Genomic DNA, 21,064 nt, shown 5'->3' with positions numbered 1-21,064 from the left:
TTTCTGACTGTGATAGAACTGGGAGTGAGAAGTTGACTGGCATTAGCGAAGGGGGAGCGCAATAGTTTCCAAGCTGACCGTCATCAACCGCAATCTTAGAAAATACATTCCCGAAAATAACGGACAGTTTTTCAGGGTCCGTAATAAGGTCCTTGCCTGACTTTAGCGAGATGGTGTGATTGTCTGATTTTAAGTTACCCCCCACTAAACTCCAAAACTTTTTGGGGTGAGTACGAGCCTCGTTGCAAACATTAGCGGCATGAGTCTTTTTGTCCCGAGTTGTAAGAAGCCGAACCAAGGCACGGTATTTCTTAATAATAACAATAATAATAATAATAAAAATAATAATAATAATAATAATAATAATAATAATAATAATAATAATAATAATAATAATAATAATAATAATAATAATAATAATAATAATAATAATAATAATAATAATAATAATAAAAATAATAATAATAATAATAAGCTTTATTTCCGGATTTTCCCATTCAGAGTAAAGTTCTGGTTTACAAGGGAGTCCGCTATTTAAATTACATAAAAAATGAGATAAATATAACAATCATGTTTTTGTTCTATTTTCTTTTAGATACTTGGTCATTTCATTTACAAAAATGGATTTGGAATTAATTTGTTTTAGAAATACTGGTAAACTATTCCATAAGGATATACCTCGAGTTTTAATCTTTTTTTGGTTAAATTTATTTGATGTATTTTCCATATATAAGTTATGTAAGTTGCCTCTTGTTATATGACTTTGTTTTGGTCCGTTTAGGGCTGATTTAAAAAGGTCCAATACATACTCAGGGGTTTTACCATTTATGATTTTAAATATTAATACTGCTAGTTGATGCACAACTCCACGATCTCACCACCAGCTTTAATGGACTATCAGCACAACTGTCAGTTCTTTCTCAACGAAGCGCCGAGACCGCTGCCCCAGATGTACTCAGTTCGGTAGCGGACCTACAGTCTAGCGTCGAGACCTTGCAGTTGAGGGTGTCTAGCCATGATTCTACTCTTGCTGCACTGAACCCTGACGAATTCCTTAAAAACTATCAAAACCTCGACTCCAGATTGGAATCTCAAGCTGCTACTTTATCTGAACTGAAGAGTCTCCCACTCTTTCCTCCACCTGATGGTAGAGATACGCGTGACGAGGCGTTTGGCCCTTCCCATCAAGTTCTCAATGGCGTTTTTGATGAGCGCCTTGAGATAAGCGAACGCAAATACAATGCCATCCTGTTTGGTGTCCATGACGATGATAACTTGGATGAGGATCGCCGCTGGATCTATAGCTTACTTCAACCGCTTGGATTTTCTCACTCGGACTGCCTCCAAATTCGGGTTGACCGTCTTGGACGCTTCCTCCCTGGTCAAAAGCACAGGCCCATCCGAGTCCGGTTCACCAAAGTGACGCACCGTCAACTCTTTGTTAAAGGCGCGCACGATCTTCGACGTGACCCTAATGACGACTTCTGCTTTCCTGTCGTTCCTGACCGTACCGTGCCGAGCGTCGTAAACTGGTTGAGGACCTTCGCCAACGTCGCGCGGAAGGCCATAACAACTTTTCTATCCGCAAGGGGGCTGTGGTTTTACGGGATAGCCCTGTCACTTCTACTGACTGTACCGTCTCACTGCCAAGTCAAATTACTGCTACCACCGATACCAGGGATACTGTCCCTAAAGAGTTGCTCTGTTTCATACAAACAGGCTCCCACCCTACTCCGGTTACCAATGTCTCGGGTTCTTCATTCACTCAGGTGTCCATTCCACCGCTAAGCCCAAAGGTTACGGTCGCTGCGGAAGGTCCGTCGCCAAAAAACCATTAACGCTCCCACCTCTACTTGACTCTTCTAATTCGACCGTCTCCAATTCATCTCTTCTACTTCAAGAGCCTGTTACTGCTCCTTCCTCCACCACTGCCACTCTGCCTGTTACATCATCTACTCTGAAGGTTGTATTCTTCAGTGCCCAATCAGTGTTGAGCAAACTACAGGAATTGCGCACGGTAGCCCCAACTTGGAGTGCGGACTGCATCTGTGTTGTTGAAACCTGGGCCTCCTATATCCATAATGATGCTCTTTTTACCCTACAAGGCTATAACCTTTACCGTAAGGACAGGCTTGGCAAAGCCGGTGGGGGTGTCATGGTCTACGTTCGTGCGCACTTCATAGTTTATGAACTAAATTTACACCAACAATTTGAGGAATCGATTTGGTTGACGTTAAAGCCCCCAGATTGTACTGCATGGATTAACCTAGGATGTGTCTATCGTGCGCCTACCACTTCCCTAGATGCCACTACACGTCTCTTCGATAATATCTCCTCCGTGTGTGGTCGGTCGCCTGAGCTTCTACTAGTGGGCGACTTCAATCTACCTAATATCTCCTGGACAAGTATGAAACTTAAGAAGCAAGCCTCCAGAGAGCACGCCCTTCTCTTGGATTGTTTGCTCAAAAATCTACTACGCCAACACGTGACTCGTCCAACCCGTCACAGTCAAGCTCGTACTCGTCGATCCGCCCCTAGCGTTTTGGACCTGGTCATAACCTCCACCCTCCACGTACCTGACGTCACTTTATTCTTGACCGTAGGCGGAAGTGACCATCTATCTTTACTCATAGACTATCCTCTACCATCCGCTGGGATCTCTGACCAAGCATTTCCTCATGATTATGATTATTCCAAGGGCGATTACACGGCACTGAACTCTCTGATCGCCAAAGAAGACTGGTCGATATTACCTACCCTCCCTATGGAGGAAGCTTGGTTATACTTTAAGGGACGGCTATTCGCCTTCATAGAGCGTTGTATTCCCTTGTTTGTTGGTCGATCCACATCTAAACGCATGAAACTTCCCCGCCCCATCAGGCGTGAAGTTAACTTAAAGACCAAGCTCTGGCGGAAGTTATGTAAGCTGGTTAACAGGGCATATCACGCCAATTTATAAGAACTCCGGCCAAAAATCTAATGCCCGTAACTATCGTCCGATAAGCCTTACATCTACAGTTTGCAAAGTGCTGGAGAAGTGCATAAAATCGGCCCTATCAGCCCATCTTGCTCCACATCTCTCCCCCTATCAACATGGATTCTTACCTAACAAATCCACCACAACCAATTTGCTGTCATCTCTACATCATTGGACTACAGCATATGACAACAACAAACGTGTTGATGTTATTTACTTGGATGTGTCGAAGGCCTTCGACACAGTCCCTCATCAGCGTCTTCTTGCCAAACTGCGAATGTACGGCAGCAGGGACGACATGCAAAGGGGTTTCTCGAGTTACTTGTGGAACCCTTAAAATATCAACTACCCGTATTCACTAAAAACGTGGTATTTATTATTTTCACGGAATAACGAGACCTTTTCTTTAATAAACAGTGGAGGCCGACAATAAAATAAGCAATTACGTTGAAACCGTAGCAAAGCCGCAACACTGTTTCAGTAAAAAGAAAATTTGTTGTTTGATACCACACACTAGCGTCGAATGGAGAATACATTATAATACTGGTAATGAACTGCCACTGATAATGTCTATCAAAAGCAAATAGAAATAAGACAAACTGAGGCAGTAAAGAGAGCACGATTCACGTTGGAAAATTACTTTTTTACTGCTCCCCTCGTGGAATACTAGCGCAAACCGAATTAAATTTACAATATTTGCAATGCAAGAACCAGATATTCTAATGCCTCAATAGCCTAACTATTAATAATAGAGATTAATAATACAATATGAACAAAAGTATATAATACTTCTCTTCAAGAGAAGTGTACCACCAAGCAGGGTAGTTGTAACATGATTCTTCACAACACCCCTTAACATTTGGAGCAAGGTTACCAAACTGAACCACACACGCGAGCGGCGATAAATGGTTCCCTCATCATTATTCTATTAGCGCTGCTTAACTATATCGCATGCGCTCGTGGATTTTTGTCCCACGTCAATTAAAACAATCAAAGGTGCGATAATTACCCATCTGAAGTTTGAAGAGCGGTAGAGCAAACAAAAAGGGGACCATGAGCCTGGGAAGAATCATGTTTCATAACTAAAATATTAAGAGGTTACAGAGTGTCATCCTTCTTCTGTTATCCCCTTCTGATATAACGTAATATTGAAGTAGAGAGCTGAATTTTCGACCAAAGCTAGAGAGAAAGCGAAACTTTGTAACAGTGCCTGTTACTTTCCGTTATCTCCATTTGCCCTTGGTTTATGGCAAAAACTATACTAGCCTACTATTAGGTTTGCTAAAAGGTAACAATTTCTCTAGCTGCGATTTGAATGGACACTTGGGTTAGAAATCGTTGTAATGCAATTCGTTGAATATTTAGGGAAATTAGGTAGGTATTTTTCTCGTAATAACTTGCTAATTTATGTAGATTAGAGGAACTCTGAGGTCTCTGTTAAATATTTACCCGTTGTCGTATTTTTGTAATGGTGTATTCAAATTGCGTTGTGTTTATTCGGCCCCTTATAACTTAAAATTAAACGAAGGTTAATTTAAATTGAACTGTAAAAAGATATATGTATGATTAAATGGCTTATTTATTTAATACAGTTTAGTTTTAGGGATAATAAAAACAACCAGAAGTAAGCAACATGAAGTTGTAATATTAGGCTTTAGAGAAAAATGCATTAAGCTATTTATTGAAATATGTATGGTATACACTTTGAATCAATACAGTTTATAAGAGAAAAAATATTTTGGAATTAATTTAAAAAATCACACTAATTAAGATTAAAAAAAAACGAAATTTAAAAATACAAAGGGATAAGCAAATAAAATTTCTTAAACTTTGACTTAAAAAGTTAAACTTTTATCTTCGAAAAAATATATCAAAATAGCTGGTAATTAAACTGTACTTATTTAATATAACGTGAATTAAGTTGAGAAATCAAAATCACTGAAAAATAATAAAAAAAAAACATGCCAAAAAAATCGACATTACTTAACTTTTGACTTAAAAAGTTAAAGCTTTTGTTATTTTCCCTTTGAAAAATATATTAAAATAGTTGAAAATTAACCGGTATTAATTAAAAATCACACTAATTAAGATGACTAACGAAGATCTATGCAAAAAATAAATCAACATTACAAAAGTTAAGTTAAAACTTTTGTTATTTTTGGCTTTGAAAAATATTTAAAATTTATTAAAATAGTTGAAAATTAACCGGTATTAATTAAAAATCACCCTAATTAAGATGACTAACGAAGATCTATGCAAAAAATAAATCAACATTACAAAAGTTAAGTTAAAACTTTTGTTATTTTTGGCTTTGAAAAATATTTAAAATTTATTAAAATAGTTGAAAATTAACCGGTATTAATTAAAAATCACCCTAATTAAGATGACTAACGAAGATATAACCTCCCCACAAAAGAACAAAAACAATCACAATTACTTAACTTTTGACTTAAAAAGTTAAAACAAACTTCTGTAATTTTCCCCTTTGAACCCTTTTTAAGATGACTAACGAAAATCTTTATAAAAAGCCCTTCCATAAAAAAACCCCCACAATTACATAACCTTTGACTTAAATGGTTAAAACTTCTATAATTTTTCCCTTTGAACCCTTATTAAGATGGCTAACGAAAATCTTTATAAAAAACCCTTCCAAAAAAACCTCACAATTACTTACCTTTCGACTTAAAAAGTTAAAACAAACTTCCGTAATTTTCCCCTTTGAACCCTTATTAAGATGACTAACGAAAATTATATAAAAAAAACCCTTCCTAAAAAAAAACGCCACAATTACATAACTTTTGACTTAATAAGTTAAAACAAACATCTATAATTTTTCCCTTTGAACCCTTATTAAGATGACTAACGAAAATCTTTATAAAAAACCCTTCCAAAAAAACCTCACAATTACTTACCTTTCGACTTAAAAAGTTAAAACAAACTTCCGTAATTTTCCCCTTTGAACCCTTATTAAGATGACTAACGAAAATTATATAAAAAAACCCTTCCTAAAAAAAACGCCACAATTACATAACTTTTGACTTAATAAGTTAAAACAAACTTCTATAATTTTTCCCTTTGAACCCTTATTAAGATGACTAACGAAAATCTTTATAAAAAACCCCACAATTACTTAACTTTTGACTTAAAAAGTTAAACGTTCTCATCAATTCTCCAGAAATCCAAAAAAAAAAAAAAAAAAAAGCAGTTCAAAGACTTTGGAACGTAAGAAGCAGGAACGATAATGATTACATATTTTCATTAAATTGCAGTCAAATCTTTTTAGGAGTAGTTGCGGTATATTCTTGGGCAAATTCCATACAAGATTTGCTAATTTTGTTAAGTAGACGAGTGACTAGTTCGGGCATCCTTTTTTGAGTGGAACTACCGGGACCGGGAGACGTTTGCGACGATTGCTCCGCTACATTCGATGCTGAATCTTGAATTTCTACCACAGAATCATCAATTCCATTGCAATATTCTGGTGATTGTTGCGATATCATACTCGTTTCCAAATTATCCAATTTTCTCTTCAGCGTCTCATTCTCTTCCTTCAAATTTTGGATTTTCCCCTTCCATTCCAGATAATTCTGCTTGGCATAAATTTGATTTATTTCAATTGATTTACTCAATTCCTCAACTTTCTCTTTCAATTGTCCGTTTTCTATCGCAACTTTACGCGCGTTTTCTTCTACGGTATTTGAATTCGAGTCTACATCTTGATAGATGAAGGTCTGAATCCTGTCAACAATCTCCGTGTAACCATTCTCCGAAGCTAAATCCAAAGGAGTCTTGCCTTCTTTATCAACCGCTTTGTAATCGACGCCTTTAGACAGAAGGTAATGTACGATGTCCGCTTTGTTCGTTGAGGCAGCGCAGTGTAAAGCATTGTAACCAAGCTCGTTTGCGGTATCATTCATGTCGGCGTTTTTTTCAATTAAAGCAACAACCATGCTAAGGCAACCATTTAAAGTGGCATATCCCAAGGCGGTAAAGCCATTGTTGTCACGGTTGTGAATATGAACTCCATTGTCCAATAGACATTGGCAAATATCGACTAAATTCTTTTCGCAAGCTAGCATTAAGGGCGATATCATGAAACGAGTACCAACATTGACATCAGCGCCTCTTTCGATAAGAATAAATGCGACATCGCGGTGTTCTCGATAACAAGCCATAGTTAATGCGGTGAAGACGTCGCCACTGTAGCCATCGATATTTGCACCGAGATTTAATAATCTAATTACTTCATTTTTATTCCCTTGTTCAGCAGCGCTCACCAATTGTTCTGTTAGATTTGGATCAGACATTGTTCCTGAAACGTTTGGAAATAAACTTAAGGCCTTTTCATGCCGTACAACTTTTTGACTCATTTATATGAGTCAACTTTAGTTGAGTAAATTAGTTGGGTCGTTTGAACAGAAGTTGAACAAGTTGAATCACGAAATTAAAAATTGATCACTGACCAATTTTTACTGACTCAACTTTTTGACCCATCTAGTTGAGTCAAAAGTTGTATCGTCTGAAAATGCCTTAATCTGAAACCGCGTGGAAACGAAAACTAACTTTGATTTTTCCGTAAGCTTTGATTCGAAGGTGCGTTAGGCCAACTTAGATTGAAGCTATAACTAACTTAAACGAACCTTGGTTACAGACAACGCTGAAGGGGACAAGGGGTTGATGATAGTGCATTGGATATTTAATTTTACATGCGACATATTCAAGAAAATTGAATTCATTTGGAAGCCCCAATGACTGGTTAATTAAGCCTAGAACTTAATACCATTATTATTAAGTTCACTTTTATCTGGCTATGTTTAAGTTGACACTAGTTACGTTAAAAAAAATGGGTGTGTCTCAAATCTACAATTTCCCGGCCTTCATTTATAACTTGACAATGTACTGGATTTTTCTCTTCTAACGCGTTCCTAACCACATAGGATGATAGTTTTCATGGGTCTAATGTGAAGATTTTGATGTTTTTAGGAAACTTATATAGCCAATTTAACATGAACGACGTAACTCTTCAATTACAACCATAGATATATATATATATATATATATATATATATATATATATATATATATATATATATATATATATATATATATATATGATTGCCACTCGCGAACTCGTTCAATTGTTCACAAAAACTGGCCTTTGTTTGGACCAAGGCTTAACCGCAGACCCGTTTGAGGTGGGGCTTGGCGCATATAAGAGCATAAGAAAATAGACCGGTAAACTATTGTTTAAAATTCTAAAAAAATATACTGTTCACATAGTATTGAAGAAAAAAAAAACAACAATAATAAATAACAATTACCTTGTTAAATAAATGTTTTACAACGAAATGCACGAGCACTGTGACTGCTGTCGATGGTGCGTTAGCTAAGCAGACGACTGTTAATACCTCTCAGCAATTAAGAGAGTGAATGGGTAATGCAAACAGACCAAATAAGCTATGACTTTTTACAGACTTATGAAAACTTTATGAAATCTGTAATTTTAATTAAAGAACTTTTATCTAGCCAAAACTCTTAATATTAATACGATTAATACGAAGGTTTAGTGACAGACAGGCTGAGAAATTAGGTTTTTTTTTAAAAAAAATCTTGCCTTATGGCCAGAAGAGAGAAAGTACTTTTAATTAAAAAAGTGGACACTGGCCACTTAAAACCTTGGAAGTTTTTAGTTAATTAAGTCTCCTTAGGGCCAGTAGACCCTAAAAACATTTAATTTTTAAACTGGCTCAGCTAATTTTTAGAGCGGACATTTGTCCAGGGCCAGCGCCTAATTTCTCAGCCTGGTCAGTGACTTGGTCAAAGCCAAATCGATCACGCGCCCGTGCGAGGATTCGAATCATTCGAGGAATATCAATTGTCAGAGTGAGAAATAAGGAATACTTCAAACTTGGTCGTGTGACGAGTGTAGTGCAAGGGTTTTTTTTATAAAAGAAACTGGTCACTGTCCACTTATTATTCCCACGCGCTGAATAAGTATGGGAAATTCCCGGGGACTACTATCATCCCGGGAAATTAATTTTTTAACTGGCCACCGCCTTATTTCTCAAATTACCACTCTGTCAATTGAACACTAAACTCTACTGAGGTTTGAAACGAATCACATTTGATACGTAGATTACCTAACGTTTGAAATGCAAATTAACTAAAATAAAATAAAATGAAAAATTCAACATTTCACTTTCAACTTGCAAAATTTAATAATGCTTTTGTCACACAACTTTTTGAAAGAAAATGAGAACTTCTTGGCATCTACATTTAGATGATTATGGAAGTTTCAAGTACAAATTTGCAACAAAAATTTTTTTTTTTTTTTTTCAATATCAACGAACTTTTTACTTAAAAAGTATCAAATAATAAAAAATTTACAAAAAAGTTTTCTCTTTAAATTTAAAGATTTTTCAAAAAGCAAAAAAAAACGTGCTAAATTCAGAGTTTTAAACTTAAACAATATTACCGAAGTTTAAAATGACAGTAATATTTTAAAACAAATGTTTCCTCTTTAAATTAAAACATTAAAAAAGCAAAACAAAACATATTTTAGAGATCTTAACTTTAAAATATTATTGAACTTTGGATTTTGACATGAGTTTGAAACATAAAGCATAAAGTACGAGCATATTCTTGAAATTGACTACGCCATTTTACACCACATGAATTTATGAGGTTTGTTTAATTTTGTTCCAGCAGAAGAAGGTTCCAGCGTATCTAAGAACTTCTTCTGATTTTTTAGTTCAACAGTTTTTGAATGAGGTAGTAGGTGTATAGTCGTTAGGTAATATCCTTTCGCCGAGGAAGTGTAGTGTAATATTGTAATGTACTTGGGAAACACTACGTGGTTCTTCATTTCCATTCAAAGCAAAACGTTGAAAAGGTTTTTTTTCGTATACTATTGATATCATACGTCGCGATTTTAGGAGTTCAAAGAAGGAAATAATTTTTCTAAAAGTTTGTAGAAAACATTGGTACATTTTGAGGCGAAACTGTGGTTAATTATTTTTTTTAATTTCCATGAAATGCGGGATTTGCATGTTAATTTTCAGGAAATACAGGTTAACAAACAGCGAAATACAGAAATTCAAGGTAGCTATTGCAAAACGAATTTAGGACAACTTTCGAAAACATAAGACGACTACTGTCTAAAAATAACGATTTAATATGTTAGGTTTCAGTTTGTCAATCTGCTCTCTCGTAGTCGCTTCCAATTGTCATTCTCCGTTTGCTTCAGTAATTGACCGAGCGTGTCTTCAATTCTCTTAATTCTTCTTTTAATTTAAGTTCTCTCGTTGCCGCCTGCAATTTTTCATTCTCCAACTTTAATTTCAGTGTTCTCAGTTCTTCTTTCAAGTCTTCAATATTTTCAACTGAGTCGTTAATGATTTCATTGGCTCGCGACATATGAGTCTCTCTAGCCAAATCCAAAGGTGTTTTCCCATTTATGTCAACTGCATTATAGTCCGCTCCTTTTGACAAAAGGAGACTTAAGATATCGACGTCGCCAATATCATGAATATCTCCTTCTTCAGGGATTTCAGAGACAACTGTTTTATTTAAAGTGGCATAATGCAATGCAGTAAGACTTTTGTTATTCCTAGCATTAACATCCGCTCCTTTATCCAAAAGAGACTTAACCACAACGACCAGATTCCACTCAGAAGCCTTCATTAAGGGTGTTGTCCCATCTGAATCAGTCAGATTAACATTGGAACCTTTTTCAATGAGCAACAATGCCGCATCTGATTTTCCTAATTCACAAGCCAATTGTAATGCCGTTTTTCCATTTTCATCAACGGCGTCGATGTTGAGACCTTTCTTATCCAAAAGAGACTGGATAACAGCGACTCGATCCTGCTGGATAGCACTCGTTAACAGTCTCGTTGGATTAAAGTCAGCCCGATTAACATCGGCACCTCTTTCAATAAGTAGCAACGCCACATTGGATTGTCGATAATCACAAGCCAATTGTAATGCCGTGTCTCTCTTTTTATCAATGGCGTCGATGTTGACACCTTTATCCAAAAGAGACTTGACAACATCGAGTAGATTCCATTTGGAAGCACTCATTAACGGTGTTATCCCATATGCACCGGCCAGATTAACATTGGCACCTTTCTGAATGAGCAGCAACGCCGCATTGGTACTTCTAAAATCACAAGCTAGTTGTAATGCTGTTTTCCCACTTCTATCAAAAGCGTTGATATTGACACTTTTATCCAAAAAAGACTTGACAACATCGAGTAGGTTATGCATGGAAGCACTCATTAAGGGCGTTGTCCCTTCTGCGTCAGCCTGATTAACATTGACACCATTTTCAACGAGCAGCAATGCAGCATCGCATTTTCCATAATCACAAGCCCATTGTAATGCCGTTTTTCCCTTTTTATCAAGGGCATCGATATTGCCACCTTTACCCAAAAGAGACTTGACCACATCGAGTAGATTACGCCTGGAAGCACTCATTAACGGTGTTGTCCCCTTTACATCAGTCAGATTAACATTGGCACCTTCATCGATAAGCAGCAATGCTGTATCACATTTTCCACTATCACAAGCCCATTGTAATGCCGTTTCTCCGAATTCATCAACGGCGTCGATGTTGGCACCTTTATCCAAAAGAGACTTGACCACATCGAGTAGATTACTGCTGGAAGCACTCATTAAGGGTGTTGTCCCTTCTGCATCAGTCAGATTAACATTGGCACCTTTCTCAATGAGGACCAATGCCAAATCTGATTTTCCACTATCACAAGCCCATTGTAATGCCGTTTCTCCATTTTGATTAATGGCGTCGATGTTGACACCATTTTCCAAAAGAGACTTGACCACATTGAAAAGATTACGGCTGGAAGCACTCATTAAGGGTGTTGTCCCCAAATCTGAATCAGTCAGATTAACATCGGCACCTTTTTCAATAAGCAGCAATGCCGCATCGGAGTTTCCATTATCGCAAGCCACTTGTAATGCCGTGTCTCCCCAGTTATCAACGGCGTCGAAATTGACATCTTTATCCAAAAGAGACTTAACCACGTCGAGTAGACCAGTGCTGGAAGCACTCATTAACGGTGTTGTCCCATCTACATCAGCCTGATTAACATTGGCACCTTTTTCAATGAGCAGCAATGCCGCATCGGAGTATCCATAAAAGCAAGCCAATTGTAATGCCGTTTTCCCCATTTTATCAACGGCGTCGATGTTGACACCTTTATCCAAAAGAGACTTAACCACGTCGAGTAGATTATGCCTGGAAGCACTCATTAACGGTGTTTCGCATTTACATCAGCACCCCTTTCAATAAGAAGCAATGCCACATCGGATTTTCCATTATCGCAAGCGATGTGTAACGCGGTTCTGCCGTTCTTAGTACAGTGGATATCGGCACCATAGTTTAACAAACTGACCAGTTCATTCATTTGGCCCTTTTCAACGGCAGCCAAGAACTCTTCGTCAGACATATTGTTGACGAGTACTTCAATCTCTATTTTCTAGTATTTTGGGTAATTTGCAGCTGATCGTAACTCGCCTGAAAATAATAATAACAATAAATATAGATGAATATCCAAACCCTTATTTGAACAAGAAATCATTGTCTTGAATAATTAAACTACTCCCAATGACCAGTGCCATTATTCTATGTATTTAAGTTGGAATTATTAAAGTAGACGGGACCAGTGAGGCTCGGGGTTTGAATTAAAAAAAGCGGCCCGACTAATTAATAAACTGGCTTTTGACTTGTCTTATTTCGAAACCTTCTCTAGAGACGTGTACAGTACATTTTAGCGACAATCAGCTTCAAACTGAGACAAGCCAAGTCAAACGTTTTATGCCATTTTGGGCAAAGGCTTAAGTTTATTACTTTTACTTATTTTTTCTAATTAAACATTGTAAAGCTCTCACTTTGAAGACCAAAATTACATTGAAACTGTCTATATTCCCCTAAAACTGCAAATCATGTATATCAAAATAAAAAATCTTAAATGGTGCAAAATAGCACGAAAACTACTGTCTGTGAGGAGTAAACCTACTGTACTTCCAAGTAAGAGGAGGGTGTAGATGTTTCACTCGTGTTTTCTATAACCATCTTGACACGAAAATCAAATTAAATTTCCGATTAAACCTTTAAATTAATAACAAAGTGCCTTAAATTACCCCTATAAAGATACTATTAGCCCTTTAAACTTAAACCTATCCCTTTAAAACAAACTGAAAAGAAATTCACGGTTTCTAAAAATAACTACAATGAAAGAGGAAATAGCCCATCAAAATTGACAGCGAACTTTCTAGAACTATCCTATACCACAGTATCCACAGTGCAAAATGAAACACCTAGCAACGAAAACTTTTTCCAAGAAACCAGAGAAATACTAGCTTATTTAGACCCCCAAGCAACAAGACCTTGAGTCACTATCCTGGTACCTGGCCCGAGAAACTTCTAGAACATTTTTTTAACCCTTAAACTGACCAATCCGTATTTGGTCCCAAAACAAAAAGTTTTGCCCATTCGCTGTTAACATGAATACGCCCGGCTACGTCATAAATATGGTCCACTATTCGCCAAACCGAAGTCAATCAACAAACGTCATTATCCCAGAAATCCTTGCGAGAAACTAGAAGTTATATATACGAAGTCCCTCCTGTCCCATCGTCAGTCGATACCTGAACTGTCTAAACGAGACCCTGTCGACTCACCCCCAAGAAATCTCTAAACGGACGGAGATTAATTTTTAAATCGAAACCTTTATTTTTATTCGATGTTTTTATTTTTATTCATTTGATACCTTTATTTTTCATCAAGTTGAATATTTTAACCCCTAGAAGAAGAGAGCGCGCGAATTATTAAATCGCGAGAAAAAAAAACATAATTAACCCTTAAATCAAGAAAGAGAAAAAAAAAAAGATCCTGAAGAAAAACCCTTAAATCGAGAAGAAAAAAAAGATCCTGAACCCCTAGGAAGAATATGGAAGAGGAGCTACTTGGCGTAAGAAATTAAAAAAAACTTGAAACTATTGATTAACTGGCTTGAAACTATTGTTAAAGAACTTGGATTATGGTTGACGGATTGATTCATTTTAAAAATCTTAACATTCTATTTTTTTGAACATTATTTTTTTAGTGCATAACTGCACGATTTTAACCCAAACACCCCTAAAATTTAAATTTGAAACTTAAAGGAGACATTCCATAGAGGTTATAAATTGCAAACCTCCCTTAGATATAAGTTTGATTTTTTTTGTTTAATTTCTTTAGTTTGACCCCTATAAAAGTGTGTGAACATTTATGAACAAGATTGAATATTATGTTGAATATTAAAAATTGGATTAGAATCTATTTTGACTCTCACTTGACATATACCAACAAACGCGGTCACTTTTGATTCAGAAATTTTATAAGCCCCTCGTTTCCGCTAAAAAGGCCTTAACTCCCCACAACTGACTGCATTCTAACATCTAGTCTAGCGTTTGCGAGGATGAATCATAAGTGAAAATAGGTAGGTGTTTGTCTTATACTTTAACCCCTCTAATAAGAATCGAACACTCCACCTCAACCCCATAAAATCTTAAAGAGCATAAAGAAAAGGCTTATATTTCCCCTAGAGACGCAACTCACGCAAGAGGGAACGTGATAGGAGCGGACACCAAAAACTAATACTTTTAACAAGTCACGAAAATTCTTTCTTATTAGCTATTTGAATGCAGTAGTCCAAAAAGTCAACAATGTGACGTTTACGTGAACACCGTGTGTTTGGGATGGGGTGGGTTGTCATGCACGACGTGGATAAACGGTTGAGGTCTAACTTAAAATTTTCAGATACTCGTTCACTACGAGGGTTACCCTAACTGTTAAGTTTACAATGGGTTTTCAAGGATAATTCTACCTGTAGTCTCTCTGCTTCAATAAGTCTAATGTGAAGATTTTGATGTTTTTAGTTAACTTATATAGTCAATTTAACATGAACGTAACTCTTCAATTACAACTCGCGAACGCGTGCATATGTTCCAAAAACTGTCTTTTGTTTGAACATAATTTTCCATCAATCTTTTGACCAAGGCTTAACCGCAAAACCGTTAGGAGTGAGTTGGGGCTTTGGCGCGATAAGGGAATATGAAAATAGACCAATAAATTGTTGTTTTAAGAGATAAATTCTAAAAAATATAATGTTCAGAAAGTATTGAAGAAAAATAATAATAATAAATAACAATTACCTTGTTAAAGAAGTGTTTTACAACGAAATGAAGGAACGACGGGCGCCGTGAGTGCTGTATCGTTCTTTAAGTGAGCAGACGACTGTTATTGACGCGGCGCTCAGAAACGAAAAGAGTGAATGGGTTATACAAACAGACCAAATAAGGTATGACTTTTTACAGACTTATGAAAAAATATTGGAAATCTATAATTTTAATTAAAGACCATTTATCTAGCCAAAAATATTAATATTAATACGATTAATATGAAGGTTTGACTTATTTTCGTGCTAAGTTATGCCACTGTGAAGTAAAAAGACGTAGTGCTGTTCCAAGGAAACACTAACATTTCTTTCAATTGAAAAGAACCTAAAGAAGGAAAACTTATCGGATTCGATCAGAGGTGGATTAGGGGAAGTTACGAACGAGCCATAGGGCTCACTGTGGGGGCATTTTATTTACGAGAGAGAGGAAGAGGAACGGCTGGGTGGGTTAAAATTCCTCCCCTCTATCAACGGAGTAAGATTAAGGTCTCTACCTGGTGGATGTTAAGAGAAGTAACACGGGAAATTGAGAAAATGGCCTCCGAAGTTAAGCTTCAAAACTCTTCGCGACCTATTATGAGTATTAACAGCTCTAAAAGTTATTAAGAAGTATCAACTCAATGTAATTTTTATTTAATGGTCAAACAAAATATGAGAAATAAGTCTGTAGGTTGTAACATAGATAAAAAAAACCACAAAAAGTAGCGAAAAATCGAAAAATATAGCTAAGCCTTTGCCGCGCTTTAAATCAGTTTCAACCCAGTGCTTGATTTTAATAAACCCCGTCACAATACCACCAAAGAAATCGGATGTTAAACGGAAAGGTATTTACCCTGCTTTAAAACTTAAAAAATGGGCCACCAACGCTACTCTAGTTTCAGAGGAAGTCACAAAATAGCTGAGATCATTTTTTAATTGTTCTATTAACTTCTTAATAATGGGAAAGTCCGCGCCTCCCGACGATTGTTCCATTTCTAACTATAAACGACTCTTGACTGAGCAAGCCTTGTACATCATACACTAAAGCAGACGCTATTTTCCATCCGTTAGGTGGCGATATCGTTACCCTGCTATCCTCGCGAATTCTCTCTCATTTTTGGGGGGGCTTAAAAATAAAGAGTAGCTCTATGTTCCCCCATCGCTTTTATAAAGCATTTGCCCATCCAGAAATTCGGCCTCTTTCGTAACTTCCCCTAATCCACCTCTGATTCGATATAAAATCGCAGCTAAAATTGACAGAATAACATGAAACTTCTTTGGAACTTTTAATATAAATTTTTGTCAAAGTATTAATTAAAACTTGCGTATTCTTACCACACACTAACCCTATAACAAATTGTACGAATAAATATTGAATATCATATAAAAAACAAACTTTATTTCAAAATTACACTGGAAAATGAAATACTTTGACATTTTTTTGAAAAAAAAAAAAAAAAAAGGTTAAGGAACGCATGGAGATAAGTTTATTGAGGTGGAATGTCTTTATCAGATTTGATTCTAATAATTGGAGCGTCTTCATTTTTACGCAGAAGAATCTTGCCATCTTGAACCCAAACGAATTTGTACTGCTTTGCTTCAGCGAATTCTTTGACGCGATGCAGCAATTTCTTGTTGAAATGGGTCAACTTCTGGTTGATGTAGATTTTGTCATCCTTGAATGATTTATCCAAAGATGATGCCAAGATTCCAGTTGACCTCTTCTCTCTGAAGGCTTTCAACCAAGTCTGGGCCGTTTCCACCCTATGAAACGTGACCGCGATCGATCTAGGCTTGTTGGTAGCTACTGGATAGACACTAGTTTGACGACAGACTCGAATCAAATCGCTTGGAAAGGCCAAACCCAGATGGTGAACTATAGAGGCTAAAACAGATATCAGGTTCTCATCGGATTTTTCTGGAAAGCCGTTTATTTCCAAGGTGTTGAGTAGTTGCTCTTGCTCAGTGCTGTTCAGTTTGGACTCAATTTTGAACCTCCAGTTATCTCTTTCCGGTTTCGAAGCAACCAGTTTTGGTTTAGTAGCCAAGTTGTCGGCAATTTCCGTACACGACTCTGTTATTTTGGCTAGTAGTGGCGCGACTATTTGGGGCATTATAACCTGAGCCGAAGATGCTGGCGACGTTTCTACAGCAACACCTGAGACTAATCCTTCAAGTTTGATCTTCACAACATCTTATCTACAATTAAATCCGATAACATTCCTAGTTGCTTGTATACATACAATATTAATAAATTATTGTTATTATTATTAAATATACGGGAACGGATGAGAATGAGATGGTGGTCCGGTCACTGTGATAGGATGTTCTGATGTTGTCCAATTTGGTAAATGTTTGTAAATGTAGACAAGGTGAGTTGCTTTGATGAGTCAGTGGCGCAATATTCTGTGCTGCTAAGTGTTGCGGTCGATGATGAATTTGCAAAGTAGAATGTTGAGATGGAGTCTTAGTCAGTTCAGGAGGTTGGTGTAATGGTAAGGTACTCAGTGTTGTTTCACTAGGTTGGGTTTGTACTGGAGCTATTTAAGTTGGTATTTGATTTAGAGTTGTCCCAAGGGGAGGTGTCGAAGCTGTTGAGTAGGTTGTTGTTGTTGTTGTTGAAAGCGGTGGAGTAGCGTGTGAGTGCGTTATGGTCGTAGCAGGAATCGATGTCGAAGCTGGTGAGTTGATTGTGTTTATTGCAGGAAGCGATGGCGTTGTGGTGGGTAGTGATGCTATTGTTCGCATCAACGTTGCCGACAATGTGGACGAAGGAGTATGGCCTGATGAAGTTAGTGTAGTAAGAAGTAAAAGTTAACTGTTTTTAATTTTGATACGCTACTTTTTCCTACAGTAAAAAAATTCAAAATCAATTAGAATTTTCAGCTTCTTTACTTTTGTGTCTTTACGTGCTTTTTATTCTCACCATTTTGGAAATTTAATTTATAGTGGGACCGGTAAAATAATAATTAATGCGAGGGTCACTGGTCTCAAGGACCAGTTTAATAATTCCAACATGAGGGGTCGCTAGTCCCGAGGACCACTAACAAAATTCACCTTATTTCCAACCCTGTCCTAGAGTCTATGTTCTAGCAGTAGCATGTCGGTAAAATATCAGAGATTCTTCAAGACTTAATTAAACCACAAAAAATACCTATAACCATTTTCAGAGCAAACTAACAATTATACGGATAAGCTATGTAAAAGTAGATATTTCCCAATTAAATCAATCCATATTTTCTCAATTAAATCAATCCATATTTTATCAGAGGTGGATTAGGGGAAGTTACGAAAGAGGCCGAATTTCTGGATGGGCAAATGCTTTATAAAAGCGATGGGGGAACATAGAGCTACTCTTTATTTTTAAGCCCCCCCAAAAATGAGAGAGAATTCGCGAGGATAGCAGGGTAACGATATCGCCACCTAACGGATGGAAAATAGCGTCTGCTTTAGTGTATGATGTACAAGGCTTGCTCAGTCAAGAGTCGTTTATAGTTAGAAATGGAACAATCGTCGGGAGGCGCGGACTTTCCCATTATTAAGAAGTTAATAGAACAATTAAAAAATGATCTCAGCTATTTTGTGACTTCCTCTGAAACTAGAGTAGCGTTGGTGGCCCATTTTTTAAGTTTCAAAGCAGGGTAAATACCTTTCCGTTTAACATCCGATTTCTTTGGTGGTATTGTGACGGGGTTTATTAAAATCAAGCACTGGGTTGAAACTGATTTAAAGCGCGGCAAAGGCTTAGCTATATTTTTCGATTTTTCGCTACTTTTTGTGGGTTTTTTATCTATGTTACAACCTACAGACTTATTTCTCATATTTTGTTTGACCATTAAATAAAAATTACATTGAGTTGATACTTCTTAATAACTTTTAGAGCTGTTAATACTCATAATAGGTCGCGAAGAGTTTTGAAGCTTAACTTCGGAGGCCATTTTCTCAATTTCCCGTGTTACTTCTCTTAACATCCACCAGGTAGAGACCTTAATCTTACTCCGTTGATAGAGGGGAGGAATTTTAACCCACCCAGCCGTTCCTCTTCCTCTCTCTCGTAAATAAAATGCCCTCACAGTGAGCCCTATGGCTCGTTCGTAACGTCCCCTAATCCACCTCTGATAGAACAGCCGCCGTATTCTGCAGGCTTAACCTTCCGCGCCCACTTGGATTCTCGTCGCTCATTGGTCCATAGACAACTGGATTCTGGCTTTTGATTGGCGGCTTAGGTTTCGAGGCGAAATTGGATTCTGGGCTGAGATTGGATGTTCATGCAAGCAAGGAAAGATGGTGGTTCAGTTCAGTTAGCTTTTCAATTGACACTGAACGTACGGTGTAATGTCAGTATTTTGTGTCGGTTATCGTCAAAGGTCAGTGCAATAACCTTTAACCTCTATGTTTAGGTTCTTCACGCCATCTATTTCGTGAACCTTCAAACAGCAGACTATTTTCCACAATTCTCACATGTTTAGGGTTAGTGTACTGTATCTCGGTAACATGACTCTGGAATGGAAGTTTATTCAAGTATTTAATGTGTAACGATAGTGTAGTTTATGGTAGACGAAGTATAATTTTACATTTTAATAATACAACTTCACAATCTTTACTAAAATAATGCATTGTAACAGGGGTTAGTTCAGGTCGTCAAAAACCTTGTAGCAGAGGTGTTTTATCATTGAAAGGGGCGTGTGTAGCTGCACCATGCAAGGCTAAGATATATTGTGCGCAATTCACTGGTTAGGCTTTTGAGAGCCTATTTGTCTTCATGAAAGAGAGATTCCAATGCACAGAAATTGAAGACGTATCTGTTCTGATATACCATTCCAGTTCACGGGTATAATGTATCATGTCACCAATTAATAAGCTGAGAAAAACGAAAGTAAAAACGCAGCTGTAGGTTGAAGAAGCCTAAAAAAATAGATCTCTGGTTATAATTTCCGGGTTTCATCTTGGCATTTGTAATTTCTGTTAGTCCTGGATGAGTACTAATTGTTGGTATCGAGTACCTCGATCGAATATCAATACAAGTACTTGTACCAAAGATAAGTGATACATATCGTGAAGATAACTAATTACATGAATATGACATTCAACATATAAATGCTCGAACGAAAGGACACGACTAAGACTTCACCCTGTTTCGATAGTGTCACACACTCTATGGTATAACCTTGAATGAAACGTATCTTATTGAATGCGTTCAACTCATTTTGGCTTTTCAACTAACGTTGTAGCTTCTCCAGACACACTTCAATATTAGGCAAACTTACACTCTACTCTCACTTAAATCTAAGATGTTTTAGTTTGAAATGGTCAATTAGGCAAACGAAAAAGTCGAAACAGGAAGCTTCTTGTAATATATCGGTTTCAATCAGTTTTATTCATAATACTTTCTACCAAAAATTTAATTTAAAATTATTATTATAATTAATTGATACAGAACGATATTTCCGAACATATAGCTTTATTTTGACCAGTTTTATGAAGAAACGTTGTCGCTACTCTCATGACAAGAGAGCAAATTTTTGCCGTTGTCATATAATTGCTTATAACATTTTTCATCCAAATGTACCTTCAAACATTGTCTCTTATCTTTTACACAAGCAGGCTGATGTTACTTCATTTGAGGTGACATTAAGTAGCAGCAAATCCTTTATATAGAAAGTTTACACACATGGAGCATTAATGAAACTTACACTTAAAGAGGACAAAAAGAGACGGGTTTCTGTCCTCCTGGTGTAAATGGTATGATTCCTCCATATGTGCAAATCCTGTATATTAAGATCAAAATTTTGTGAAGCCTTAAACATTTATAAAATTTTTGTAATATTTTCGAAATAAAGTGGTAAATACATGGTATTTGATGTTA

The 21,064-nt window shown here is 36.8% G+C and overlaps 2 protein-coding genes and 1 long non-coding RNA gene across 3 annotated transcripts; 1 reads left to right on the top strand and 2 right to left on the bottom strand.

Annotated features, from left to right (window-relative positions):
* Window positions 1–6,165: 6,165 nt before the first annotated feature.
* On the bottom strand, window positions 6,166–9,031 carry LOC149679138 (uncharacterized). Its single transcript, XM_089834773.1, has 2 exons — window positions 8,299–9,031; window positions 6,166–7,289 (listed from the first exon to the last, which is right to left on the bottom strand). Exon 2 carries the CDS (start codon window positions 7,282–7,284, stop codon window positions 6,247–6,249), a length of 1,038 nt encoding a protein of 345 aa, XP_089690899.1. The 5' UTR covers window positions 7,285–7,289; window positions 8,299–9,031; the 3' UTR covers window positions 6,166–6,246.
* Window positions 9,032–9,170: 139 nt separating this feature from the next.
* LOC149679137 (uncharacterized) lies at window positions 9,171–15,319 on the bottom strand. The gene is made up of 2 exons (XM_089834770.1): window positions 15,197–15,319; window positions 9,171–12,515 (listed from the first exon to the last, which is right to left on the bottom strand). The coding sequence occupies exon 2, from the start codon at window positions 12,248–12,250 to the stop codon at window positions 10,220–10,222; it is 2,031 nt and encodes a 676-aa protein (XP_089690896.1). The 5' UTR covers window positions 12,251–12,515; window positions 15,197–15,319; the 3' UTR covers window positions 9,171–10,219.
* A 4,125-nt stretch (window positions 15,320–19,444) lies between these two features.
* LOC149679136 (uncharacterized) lies at window positions 19,445–21,064 on the top strand. Its single transcript, XR_016365671.1, has 2 exons — window positions 19,445–19,535; window positions 19,599–21,064. It is a non-coding gene; the product is annotated as an uncharacterized LOC149679136 (long non-coding RNA).

The sequence above is a fragment of the Phalangium opilio genome, unplaced genomic scaffold, assembly GCF_054372755.1.
Source record: "Phalangium opilio isolate 3A_F unplaced genomic scaffold, DU_Popi_V2 ptg000041l_1, whole genome shotgun sequence".
Classification (NCBI taxonomy): domain Eukaryota; kingdom Metazoa; phylum Arthropoda; class Arachnida; order Opiliones; family Phalangiidae; genus Phalangium; species Phalangium opilio.
The sequence above is the reverse complement of the archived record's forward strand: the minus strand, read 5'-3'. Positions and strand labels throughout refer to the sequence as shown.